This window comes from Arvicanthis niloticus, chromosome 7 (assembly GCF_011762505.2).
Source record: "Arvicanthis niloticus isolate mArvNil1 chromosome 7, mArvNil1.pat.X, whole genome shotgun sequence".
NCBI lineage: Eukaryota > Metazoa > Chordata > Mammalia > Rodentia > Muridae > Arvicanthis > Arvicanthis niloticus.
In genome coordinates, this window is record NC_047664.1 from 77,320,248 (window position 1) to 77,333,833 (window position 13,586).

Genomic DNA, 13,586 nt, shown 5'->3' on the forward strand with positions numbered 1-13,586 from the left:
AGTAAGTTTGTGGCTACACAAATTCCAGAAGCTGTCTTTGAAGGCTTGCACTCTGAGTGACCGAGTTACGTTACTTTTCATCTTTTGCTTTCTGTTCTCAGCACATAAATGCACATCACGCGTATGAGTCTCAGATCTCGTCAATGGCAAAGGCCATGTCTCAGTTAGAAGAGGAGCTGCGGCGTCACCAGAGCGAGAAAGCGACCGTGTTAGGTGACGTGTCGTCTCTCCGGGAACTGTGCATTAAGCTTGACTCGGGCAAAGACATCATGACCCAGCAGCTGAGCTCCAAAAGCCTTGAGCTGGAGAGGGTAGGTGCCAGGGGACATTGGTGGGCACACTGCTTTACAGAGGCCTGCACCCACGCTTGACTTCACATTCGCTTTCTGAGTGTTCTGTTTGTTCCCTCTGACTGCAAGATTTGGGTGGCTGGGTCTGACCGGCTCTGTGCCAAGGTTTGTCAGTGGAGCAGGAGGATGTGACGGGTATGGCTGAGCAGGGAGCCCTTGCTTTCCTATGATTTGGTCTAGATTTGGTCTCAGCACTGCAAGAAAATAAAAAGCGGATAAAATTGGGTTTGGAATAGATGGTACTTAAGAGGTTAGGCATTTTCTAGTATAGATCAGGAACATATATTCTTTTTTTATTTAAAAGTAAAATAGGATTGAAGGATTAGTTTTCTGAGTTGAATTTTTTATAATAAAATCTCAAGGCATTTACCTTATTAATTAATCCTTCTTTACTGGACTTGCCCATTCCCAAATTGACAGATAACTTTGACTGGGCTGGCGTGTGCTCATGTGTGAACATGTCGTTGGGTTTCTCTTGTTGAGTCATGTACTGAAAAGTGACAGCACTTTCTTGACTGTGCTCAGAGAGTAAGCATGCTGCAGAGAGCACAGACTCATGGCTGACGGGGTGGGAGGTTTATCATATCATTACCCTCTCTTGCTGAGGGCGATGGCTGGTGATCAGCGGAGAGGTGGAGTGCGCCTTAAAGCCAAAGAAGCCCTGGTAGAAGTAGCAAAGAGGACTTTAAATCATGATGCTTTTCTTACAACTAAAGAGATGTTTTAAAGTCTTCAGCCAGCACTCAAAAACAAAACAACCAAGCCATCAGTTGCTGTTATATTATAAAAAAAATAGTTTCCCAAACTATGGCTAAACTTTTACTGAGTTAATCTTTGTTTTTTTCTGTAGGCAGCAGCAGAATTAGAGAATGTAAAATCAGAATCAGAACTGTTAAAAAAGCAGCTGGTGAGTGAGAGACAGACAATTAAAAACCTCGAGTCGTTGTTAGCCACCAACAGAGATAAAGAATTCCAGTCCCATTTAACCTCCCATGAGAAGGACACAGAAATCCAGCTACTGAAGGAGAAGTTAAACCTCTCAGAAAGCAAACTGTGAGTGTTGTGGAGCCACCTGTGTGGGACGAGTCTTTGACAAAGTAGTTTTCTACTTTTGAGGTAGCAAGGGCATTGGAGGCTGGAGGGCTGTAACACAACCACGGCACCTGACTTTCTCTCCTGTTGATTCTGCACATCCAGGGGAATAGCTCAGGAGACGTGGTGTTTGAAGCCATAGAAATGTACAGCCTTTCCCCAAGGCGGTGCCGTGAGAGGAGTGAGCAGAGGCTTTGCTGAGGACAGGCATGGCCGGCTGAGCTGGTTGTAGATAGGAAAGGCTTAGAGCAGATGAGATTTGGTTCTCATAAGTGTGTTCAGCACCATCAAGGTGATGACATCACCCTAGAAGAGAAGAGCCTGGACTTGCGAGCCTGCAGAAAATGGGCTTTTTACAGGGCCGAGGGGAGATGAAATAGTGCTCTTTGTGAGGCAAGGAAGAACCAAGGAAGATGTTTTACATCCTGTGTTTCTAGCTCAGGGGTTCTGCTGTGTGGGCAGCATGCGCTGCCAGCTCCGTAACTGACAGTAAGCCCAAAGACTGCAGAAGCTCTGAGTTAGAGCCACTGTGGGAGAGCTGTGATCTTTGTCTGTTCTTAAGCTTCACCTCCATTTGTATCTGCACTTGATTCCACAAAAGAGGTCATTCGTTTTTTTATTTCTAAGATCTATACATTTGTTTTTAAGAACTACCCAAAGCCGAGAAACGTCCATGCTTCGAACTAAGGTGGCACAGTTGCAGACAGATTATGATAATCTGAAAAGGCAGATGTCACATGAGAAGTATGAACGGTAAGACGTTTCTATTTAGCAATAAACAGTATTTCTGCATATCTTCTATCCTATTCAAAGAGTACTTCATATGGCTTGTGAATACCAAGCTGCTTTAGTATTAATATGTAAACTACATTCCTTAGGCATTTCTCCCCTAGAGCAAGGGACTCCGTAACAGACAGAGTCTCTGTAGTGGGGAGCTGCTATGGAGGTGTTCTTGGATCATTCTGCAGGGGACATAGGGTACAGAGGAGGACAGCAAAGGTCCGTGCAGGAGCCCAGATGCAGTGCAGGCAGGGGCGCTGAACGCTCTGCCATGGGGGAAAATGATCCTGTCATGAGAGCAGCTAGCAGTTGTGAGCTGGGCACTCAGTATGTCTGACTATCCCAGTGTTGTGCCTACATGATGGGAAACTGAGGTCACTTCTAAATGGCAGAGCCACCGTTAACACACAAACATGGCTTCAGGCCGCAGCTCACGCCGTGATCTCTACATATATTCCCTGCTCCTTAGTCGTTTTCATGCACACCGTGCAGTTCATTTGCTTTATGTGAAAACATGGAGTCTCTAAATAGTGTAGAGATGAGACCTGTTTAACAATTAACATCAAGCCAGATATGGTACCTGTCCATTCAGATATGTCCCACCATTCAGGAGGCTGAGGCAGAGGGATCATGAGCTTAAAACCAGCCTGGGAGACCAGTGTCCAAAAAGAAATGAATTAAAATCAAAGTCTAATTTGCAAATCAACAGCCAACTTATATTTCTCTGTTGCTCTATCCTTAGACGCCTGAGATAGTTCTTGAGTAAGCCAGCATTGCCCATTAGATCATTTAAAGCTTTATCCTCCCCGTTCACGTCAGGACTTGAGTGATGTACTCCATGAAGAATAGAAGAGTTTTACTGAAGCAGTGGTATAATTGTTTGACATTTGGAAGATGGAGTGCTAAATTGTATATAGTGATTTCTCTTTTCTGTAATTCCAAAACTCTTAGTCATGCTCTCTATGGTCCAGAGTTAAAAACCACCCCTTCTTCCTTCCCCCGGGCCTCATGAACACGTGGTCCCTGCTCTAAAGTTTACATCAGACTAAGTGACTCCCCATCATGGGCACCATCTCCCACCCTCTAGACAAAACCTGCTTCTTGTGGGTAGGAAGAGGCAACAAAGCAGTCTAGGTAGCACAGCACTCGATGGCCCTCGGAGGCCGCCATACACTAGCAGGGTCTTGGATAGAAGGAGAAGCCTGGAGAGAAAAAGTCTTTTAGAAGTGTCTTTGGCAGGGTAACATTGAAAAAAGAAAAAGGTTCGAGCGCGTGTCCTGGGAAGAAACAGTGAGTACTGGGTAACTGAAGGAAAGGACAGATGGGGGTTCCTGAGGGAACAGCTGGGCGCTGACACACTCCTGACAATGGGAGTAAAGAAAGTGGGCTTCCTCGTCTCTGACATTTAGGAGACTAGAGGCACAGCGAAGGCTAGGTGTGTGTGCAGAGAGAGAAGAGGGCAGAGGAGGGAAGTGTGCAGTGTGGCAGCACTGTTCTCAGGACCTGGACTCAGTCACAGCGACGTTAACGAGGTACACGTGATTCAGAATTGCTTCAGATGTGGGTGTGTAAAAGACTGTTTTTGAGTTCACACACACACACACACGTATATGATGGTGCACACCTATACTCCTCAGACTCAGTAGGGATAAGGCAGGAAGCTTGTGAGTTTGAGACCAGCCTGCCCTACAAAGCAAAAGCCTATCTCTAGAAGAAGTGCGTAATTGCTGGGTAGAGGCGACTGCAGAATTGTATTGACATTGGAGTTTGAACTTCCTTTTGCCTAGAATCAGGAAAGACTTGATAAAGTAGGCCCGGGAACAACCCAGATGTAAGGCTAGGCAGAAGCAGACTTCCAGTAAAGAACTAGGAAATGCCTCTGGAGGTAGAAGCGGAACCAGGAAAGGCAAGACATAGGCTGAGGTGCTCAACTGCACCAAACACCACAGAAGATGTATGAAAGGTCAGGAAGCCGCATGTTAGCACAGCACTTGAGAAATATGTATACACAGAGAAGAATGTCAGTTTCCCCAGAATCACTGTTAATATTTTGAGTTTAACATCTAGTTGTATATTGGTTTTGGTTTTGTTTGATTTTTTTGAGACAAACTCTCTCCCCTCATGCCTCTGTACCCCTAAGCACTAACATTTAAAACTAGATATTTCATTGTGATTGTTATATTTTATGTTATTTGTTAATAACCTAGTGTTCTGACACAGCTATAGCATAATTGCTCTGAACAATTTTTTCTAATATATATATTTTTAATTGAAATATTTTACATACTCCTGAGAACAACTACAAATTGGGGCTGGAGAGACGGCCCAGTGGTTAAGAGCACTGGCTGCTTTTCCCTGGGACCTGGTACCTACACAGTGGCTCACAGCCGTCCATAACTAACCCTCTTCTGCCCTTCATGGGCCCCGGGCACATGCGTTGTCCATAGCTATGCTTGCAGGCAAAGCACTCATACCTAGGAAATAAAGTTACTCAACCTTCATTTTTTAATCCTGCGGATTTGGTAAAAGTGTATAAGACTAAGCCAGGTATTCTATCGTTTGTATTTCCAGCTGCTTGGGAAGACCAAGGCAGGAGAATCACTTGAGCCCCTGAGTCCAGGATAGCCTGGGTAACATAGTAAGGCCCCATTTCAAAGACTAAACCAACTAAAATAAAATAAAGGTGGTAGAAATACTGATTGCGCTAGCAGGTGTTGTATAGTAGCCTAATAACCCTGACAGCCACGCGTTAGGTCTTCATGCCGCTTACATCATGTGATCGTCACTTACAGAGAGCGAGCAATCCAAGAGATGCGCCGACTTGGGCTCCCGACATCACCTCTGAGTTCCACTCTGAAGTCTCCTGTACAGTCTCCTGAGCACATAAATGCATAGTTACCAGAAAGGTATGCATCAGGTACCAAAGCCAGGTAAAGCTAATCTGCAGTTGTAGAAATTTTGGAATTGCCCCTGTGAGGGAAAGAGAGATGGCTTGGAAAGGTGTCCGGGGAACTTCCTGGAGCAGTGGACATGTCCTGTGTGTGGGTGGCATGGCAGAATTACATGGTATATGCAGTTGTGAACATCCATCAACTGAACATGTGCTCTGTGTATTTCACTGTGTGTCAGCTTTACCTAAACAGAAAGGAAAGGGCCAGGAGTGTGGGTCTGTTGAAGAGCACTCGAGGAGCGCTCGCCTTGCACGCAGGAACCCTGGGCTGGCTCTTAGCACCGCAGAGGAGTGGGGGAGTCAGCAGTTGCTAAGAAATAGGAGATGTCACAGGATGGCATTAACCAGCTACAGAATTCAGTGTACAAATCCAGCTGGTAAAGTGGGACAGGCTTGGAGACAATGCATGCATGAGGTGCAGGGCACTCAGTGTGGCAGGGTGGTGGGCTGCTGGGCAACAGTGTGGGAGAAAGCTTTGAAAGTTAGGGCGGGGCATACAAGCTATGTGAAGGTGATGTCACATGCAGATGCAGACTCTAACTCATCCGTGTAGGGTGGATGCAAAGAGGTTGAGTGAAAGACTTTCTGTAGTGGATCTGCCTCATGGCCGTGTCTGAGCCACACAGGAAATGTAGGAACCAGACATAGAAATTGTAGTAAGAGTTTGCAGTAGATCTCAAAATGAGTTCAGAAAACTCTTCTCCGCTCCTAGGAGGTGGAACCAGAATGGTCAGGAGTTCAAAGTCATCCTCAGCTACATCGTAAGTTAGACCCTTCTAGGTTACATGAGACCCTGACTACAACAGGCAGACAGTCAAGAAAAGGTATCACATCAAAGGTTCATAGCTCACTGAGATTACTCTAACAGATCTATTTGGCGTGCAGAAAGACAAAGCATAGGCGGAAACTTTGCTCTCAAAGCAGCTGTCTTAATCATTGAAGCATAGATTCTTCTTCCTTTGTTTTGGGATTTTATCAGTGAAATTGTACATTTCTGGCTTCTTATTCTCTGTGGTGCATTTATGAGATCCAGCCAGTGATACGTGTGCCTCTGGATGGGTATTGTTGCTGCATAGTGGAGTATCCTGATGTATGCTTACACCGTTAGTTCACACTCTGCGGCTGACAGGCGTCTTCCCAGCTGTTGAGAAGAGCACCCTGAGGATAGATTCAGGACTGAAATTGCCGACATCACTTACTTCCAAGCTTCCAGAGACACGAGGGTCTGTTCCCAAGGAGTTAATGTTAGGATGCCTTTGGCTGAGGCAGAGTTGAAGAGATGGATTAATTCCTTGGAGATTTGAAAAAGGCCCGAGTCAGACCCTGGCTGGCAGATCGTTACTGAAGAATGCGACCCACTCGCTGACAGAAACGGTTGAGTCCCTGTCTCCAACGCGATGCATTTCTTTGCCTCTTTTACTAGAAGCACTGTGTGTAGAAGAGACTTAGCATTTCCTCAGAGGCTCCAAGTCCCATCACAGACAAGGGTTACTCTGTGCCTTCACATACTCAAGCCAGTGTCCAGGGGCCGGTCTAACGATGGCTGGCGGCTGCTTTTGCATGAATGTTTATGTTCTTAAAACATTTATTTTCCTGTCACCCTTACATCCTGCTAGGGTACTATGCTGTTTTGAGGGTGCTTAGGTGACTGTTTACCTTTTGTTACAGCGCCTCAGAACAAGGTGCCAAACATGCTTCCATACGTGACTCTCCATGGCTTAGCTCTGTAGTTGACCAAGTAGAACGTGGGACCAATAGCTTCTGCCTCTCTACAGAATGTTAAACTTTACAGATTGTCCAGGATAGCCTTTTATCTTCATGAGCAAAGCTGGGTGGTTATGACTGACCCCATGGCCTACGCATCTAAAAGTTGTACTTTCTGGCCTCTCACATCAGGTAGCCTCTAAAAAAGTCAGCTGTAACACATGAGAAAGAAGCAGGAAGTGAAATGACAAATGATTCATTGATGTTATGAAATAGGCGGCAAGGAGGGTGTGTGTATCGGGGGGTTTGTCTTTACTTTGTAGATCCCCTAAAATTTTCTTAGGGACTTGGGATTCTTGGATTTCATAAGAGGCACTGACAACAGCTGGGACCCTCCACCGTGGTAGACTGTTCACCGAGCGTCAACAAGGCCCACTGGTTTGATTCCCAGTGACTCATAGTAAATGTGTGTGTGCCTATGTGATGTGCTGGCCCCAGTGTGAATGTGTGAAGGCCAGAACTCAATGTCAGATGCCCTCTGTCGAGTTCTACTTTACCCTTTCAGGCAGGGGCTCTCACTGAACCAGAGCTCTCCATGTCAGTTAGATCAGCAAGCCCCTGAAATCCATCTTTGTTTGCATTCTGAACCCAGCTCAAGCACTTTACCCGCCTGCAGACCTCTGCAGACCGTGTTCCACAGAGCTCCGCTGTTTCCGAGCCTCAGTGCTGCTCTAAGCTCTGGCTGTCCCCGCCTCCACCAGCACTTATGCTGGTTACCATTGTAACGCTTCACGACTTACAATTTTGTAATAATTGTCAATTAATCCTCAAAGTATTGCAGTGCATTTATTAACCAATAATCCTTTTTTTATAGATGTTTCTTAGGTTGTATCACTAAATTTAATTTTAAAGGATTTCTCCAATGAGCACTGAGACACAAATTATATACACATGAAATAATTTCTCAGACTAGTGTCTCTCTAATAGTAAAAATAGATAACCTAATTTCATTTTTATTATCTTTTTATTAACACCATAGGAGATAGGGGAAAAAAACTGTCATGAAGTCAACACAACCCTTCCGACAGTTAATTCTCCACCACACACCCACTAAGTGTCCTATAATTTGACTCTATTCCCTAAACTGTTCTTCTTAAAGACACTGTCAGATCCCGTTGGTAAGAAGGTCCTTTGACAAGACTCTTCCTCTCTTGGGTTGCCAGTTACAGTCCCAGGTAACTGTGCTTCTGATGTTCCTGCTGTTAAGCCCAGGATGCCACAAAAATTTCTTCCCACGTTTGATTGAATTTGCCAGGTGCTTGTGCTTTGCTTATGGTCACCCAGTTACTACCAAAGACACCAGTGAACGGCCAAACGCACAGAAGACGCAGGGTGTGTGTGCACGGCTTCCAGCCTTCAGCTCTCTGGAAGGCCCCCAACCCTAGTCCACTCAGGCCTTACAGAGGCTTCAGCACATGGCATAACAAGATGATATAACATTAGCATTGGCAACTGGCCCTTAGCCTTCCTCCTTTACCCAATGCCGCCATCCTGGTGAGCTGCCCCTTCCCCAAATCCCCCAGCCATTAGTCTTCTCATCAGCACCACCAAGTGACTCTCACTGAACAAGTGCTTATGGGAGCGCTTGCCAGGCACAAGGGAAAGAATGTGTGTTTTTCTTCATCCACAGTATCACACAGGCTCACTGAGGGAACGTGTGACTCAGCAAACCAGAATCTCGTTCTTACTGCCCTTTCCTTCACATGCCCAACAGTTCCTGAGGAAGTAGAGTGATGCGTCTTACACATGATGAGAGTTGGGAAATGAGTTTTCATTGGAGACTGTAATGTAAAACTATAGAATTTAAGTTTTTATTAATATATTGAGTGACTCTAATTTTTGTCTTCACTTACCTTTCAGATTATGGTTTTCAGTGAGTTTCTACATGGATTTTTATAAGAACACAAGAGTAATGAAATATTTGAAGTACTTGTTCCTGTGAATCATGAACATTGACACAAATTCTACCTCTGTCAACCTTTATTTAAATCAGTGGATATTTAAGTTAAAATGTTTAGTTTTAAAAGAGCCTTATATGTATATTTTCATATGTGAAAAAACAAAATATGTATTAATAGCTTAACTGATGTGATATGTGAATTTTTATTATTCCCAACTAAAATTACTCCTTAAAATGTGTTTATACTGTGAATTAATTTAACATGCTCACATTATGCTTTAATAACCAGTGCCTATATATATATATATATATATATATATATATATATATATATGCATGTAAATATTCTTGCACTATTTACGTGTGTTTGGTTTTCATGCCTGTGCTTATAGCCCATAGCATGAGGAATTCAGAGAATGATCCATCTGATGCTCTTCTCTGTAGTGTGACATCAGTCCACATGTGCTGTCTATCATTTAAATCTAGTCTAATAGCAGAACTCATTATAAGTAAAGAAAGAGTGAGTGTGAGCTCATGGTTCTAGGACTTCGTCAGCGAGGCCAGCAGCAAGCACACCATGCAAGCCAAGAGGGAACAGGAAGGAAGGGGAGGCGGTATATCCTAAAAGCCCATCTCCCAGACATACTGTTCCAGTAAATCTGTACCTCTTAACCCTCCCCAAACAGCACCCTTCACAACTGGGGCCAAGGGTTCCAGTATCTGAGCCTGGGGGATACATTTCTTATTCAGACTATTTATAAAACCAAGAATTCAACTGATATCATTTTTCTTTCTCCTGAAGTAGTTTTGCTATGTCTGAAAGTTCAGACATACTGGAAATCAATCAACTCAGCTACCTGTTTGGAAATTACTTATATTCTCATCAACTTTGAAAAGTCTTTTCCTGGATGTAGAGGGAGTGTGCCTAGTGAGCTCTAGATAAGTAGTTATCGCCTTGTGTAGTTAGTGCAAGCAGGAAGGACGGCAGTGGGAGGCATTTGTCTGTGTGGGCCTTATTTGGGCTGTCCTGTGGCTCTCCACATGATGCTTTTATTTTTATTTTTATATTTTTTTTAGAATTAAGCTAAAATATATTCAGGGTTTTGTAAAATAATCAAATGAAAAATTGGGGCTTTTTTTTTACTAATTAAATTCTTCAGTGTACTAGTCTAAAATTTCAGAATATGAAAGTATATAAAGTAAGTGTAGAGAAGTGTTTTGTTAAAAGTCCAGTATGCATCTGGCAATACCTATTTGTGGCCTCGAATACTGTATAACTTACCCAGCCTTGCAGAGTGTTATGTGAACACCATCCTGGTGGCATATAAGTTGAAAACAGCTTTTTACAATTTCACTTTCAAGGCTGTAACTCCAAAGAATTAGGTGTGTGCCAACCCTCAGAAACAAGTAGAAGTACAAGATAAAATGTCAGATGCAAACTCTAATCACGTACCAACTGTTCACGTTTGAAGAAAACCCTTCTAAAACTAGAATTCATTATGATTGAGAAAGAACTTAAAAGTCAGCACAGGCAAGCCAGTCAGCTGCGAGCAGCAGCTTTGTTTCCTCTTGGCCTAATGAACCTGCTCTGTGTGAACGGCCCTGAAGGTGGGTAGACCCTGTGTAACTAGTGCACCTTGTAAGTTCAGGACGTTCCCCTGGCAGTAATTTGCTGTATATTTGAATATAGGACGACTTCCTCTCCCACCATCTTTATAATGTATTAATTCTCTCTCCTTTAAGTAAATTGATGTTTTATAGCAAAATACGAAAAAAGGGGACCATTTACAATGTCATTTGGAAAGTCTTGTAATAAATACATGTGATAAAATTTGTCCCCACCTTTTCTCCCAAAGCAACAGCAAGACACACTGTCTAAAATGTTCATTTTTATTGTTTTCTGTACTGACCAGTTGGTTGCTTTCAGACTTGTTATTTTATAACCATCATACTACAGTTTTTAAAGTGCTTGTCATTTAAAAAGTGAATATTCTTTTTATAGATGTTTTTATTTTTGTTTTAAATAATTTTAAATCATGGAGCTTGATTATAGATTTACCAATAAACATACCAGTCAATTTACTTTCTCTTTTCTTTCCAACATGTTTTATAATTTTATATTAGTTATATTCTTAATTCTAAAATTAAGTACAATTTACTCAAATCAAAGTTTACCATGATGGGACTTGGGAAGAACTTTCAGCTTATTGCCAGCCATCTTTTTAAGTAACTCCTTAATTTTCAGTTCAAAATACAAGAATTTAAATCAGAGTTTCTAGTGGGTGCACTGTGAACAAATGCATTGACATGTGTTTATAGTTACTCCTGTCTTCTCACTGTAAATAATTTAACATTACTATTACGCTGTGCACTTATCCTCCCAGCTCGCTGTAAGTTGACCACACACACCTCACACCCTTCTCCCAGTTTAGAAGATTTGACCACATGGCTCACTGTCTGTCTTCCCACCAGTGGCTCTAACATCAGTCTTTTTATGTTAGTGTTTTTGGATCACCACATTGTAGTTACCTGGAGGACTTCGAGGAAAACCTACACGTAGCTTCTACTCTCCACCAATAGATGAGAATTTCTATGAATGAGGCACAGTCTTGCGCTTGACCAGGATAAAGCATGAATCATCTCCTATGGAATGGGGCCAAAATATAAGGACTTGCTTTAATTTCCTATATTTGTTAAGACATGCTTTGTGTCCTAATATATGATCTACTTTAGAGAAAGCTCCATCAGCCTCCTCTTGAAGCCCTGGTTTCCTGTATCAGTTAGTGATGGGGGTGGGGCAGGCCCTGCTCCTGGAAGTAACTTCTACTTTTCTTCCTGTCTGGGGCTGAGTGACTGCAACTTCATTCCTATTTTTCTGGTTAAAATGTTCAATATGTTGAAAGAAGAGACAAAGAAGCAGATTAATTCAGCCCAGGAGCTGGAGAGGAAGGTCATCCATATGTCGTCAGAAGATGGTGACGTGCGGGAGAGCTTCAGCAGTACAGACAGAAAGACTGCATGAAAGAACGATTGAGCAAACGAAAAAAGCAAACATGACCACAATGTCTAGAACTCTGGGAGATAGTCAAGACCTGTTGGGAGCTGACTTAAGCAGAAAGCGGCTAGATGAACTTTGCAGCCATCTGGAACCATATACCCTGATGAAAGACTTGGTTTTCAAAAGCCTATAACAGCTGAAGCACACTCTGATAAATATATTGTTTATCCCACATAGCTTGTTTTGCTGTTTAGTGACCTCAGCTGTATGGTGCACGTGGTAAAATGTTTTCACCTGTGTTCTCTTATTTGTGCTTATAAATACCCAGGATTTCCTTGTAAAGTGGTGGTGTAGTAGTGGTGGTGTAGTAGTGGAGTAGGGTGGTATAGTGTGTGGTGTAGTGGTGGTGTAGTGGTGGTGTAGTGGTGGTGTAGTGGTGTAGTAGAGTAGGAATTGTGTGTGTTGAAGACAGTAAAGGAGACTTGACTACAGATCCTCTGGGTTGTTTTCCATTCTTCGAGTTTCTCTCCCTTCTTCCCCCCACTCTCTCTCTTGCTAGAACCCGACCTGTGGACAGAGCGGGCCGCAACAAAGACCAAACCCAGGAGTCTGTGAGAATACAAAAAGGAGTTGACTTGAACAGTAAAGGCTTGGAGAATCGGTAGTGTCTGTAAAAATAATAGAAGAAAAAAGCAGAGAATAAGTATTATTGTGTCCTGCTTGAAGCCTTACCTGGAGCAATGAGACAAAGAAGCAAATAGGATACAAATAAGAAAGGAAGAAGTCAAATTATCTCTGTTCACAAACAATAGGATCCTATCTTTAAAAACCTGAAGACTCCACCAGAGAGCTTAATCTGAATGAATACTTCGAGCAAAGCAGCTGGATACAAAATTAACACACAAAATCAGTGGCCTTTGGGTACTTGTTTTATAATTTGATGCTTTAAATTGAGATGGGGTAAGCAAGACCCATAAATGCCAGAGAGGCCAAGGTGACTGAAGGGATTAGAGAAAAGGATGGGGGCATATGTAAAATATATAAAGAACTGAAAATATTCAACATCCCAAACCAAAATCATCCACCAGTAAATAGGCTAGTGAATTGAACACATGGCTCACAAGAGGAAGTGTAAATAGCAATACATACCTGAGAAGATGCTCAACATCAGACATCAGGGAAATGTGATGTTAAAACTGCCCAGAGATTCCAGCTTGTCACAGCCCGCACCGCTAGCATCAAGAAAGTGTGGCAGTGCTGCTGAGGAGGGGGAAAGATGACTGCTGCTGGAAATGTGAGCACCATGGAACTTCTCAAACTAAAATGCTCCAAGAACATTAGAGAGACCTGAAGGACTCTTAGTCAGTTTACCACAGAATGTACACTGCATGCTTACTGCTGCACTACTGACCATGGTGGGCTGGATGTGGAACCAGCCTGGATGTCCATCAATAGAAGAACATACAAGGAAAGTGTGGTTCATAAACACAACGACCACAAAGAAAAATAACACCAGAGTTGCAGGAAAATGGGCCAATCTAAAAATCATGTCGCAAGAATTTTGGTTTCTTTAAAAACACAGAACTATAAGAATGTGTTTTCATTTTAATCCCAGGTGTGGTACATGAGGCTACTTTACATTGTCCACAGCAGCTGACTGTGACCTGCCTCGTGAGCTAGCCGGAGCATGATTTTGACAGCTGTAGATAGTTTCTGTGAGTGTGTGACATTTGGAATTCTGGGGACTCTTCA

At 43.0% G+C, this 13,586-nt stretch overlaps 1 protein-coding gene across 7 annotated transcripts in view; it reads left to right on the forward strand.

The window, feature by feature from the left end:
* The window catches only part of Cep135 (centrosomal protein 135), a 55,505-nt gene extending 46,415 nt beyond the window's left edge, over window positions 1-9,090 (forward strand). For 6 of the 7 annotated variants that reach the window (XM_076938676.1, XM_076938680.1, XM_076938679.1 and 3 more), the window contains 5 exons: window positions 102-311; window positions 1,201-1,403; window positions 2,070-2,195; window positions 5,015-5,128; window positions 8,797-8,935. In XM_076938676.1, coding sequence (XP_076794791.1) covers window positions 102-311; window positions 1,201-1,403; window positions 2,070-2,195; window positions 5,015-5,117 — 642 coding nt within the window. In that variant the 3' untranslated portion in view covers window positions 5,118-5,128; window positions 8,797-8,935. Of the gene's footprint in view, window positions 1-101; window positions 312-1,200; window positions 1,404-2,069; window positions 2,196-5,014; window positions 5,129-8,796 lie in introns of all 7 variants that reach the window. The other variant, XM_034508195.2, reaches the window with a different exon arrangement.
* The last annotated feature ends 4,496 nt before the right edge of the window (window positions 9,091-13,586 follow it).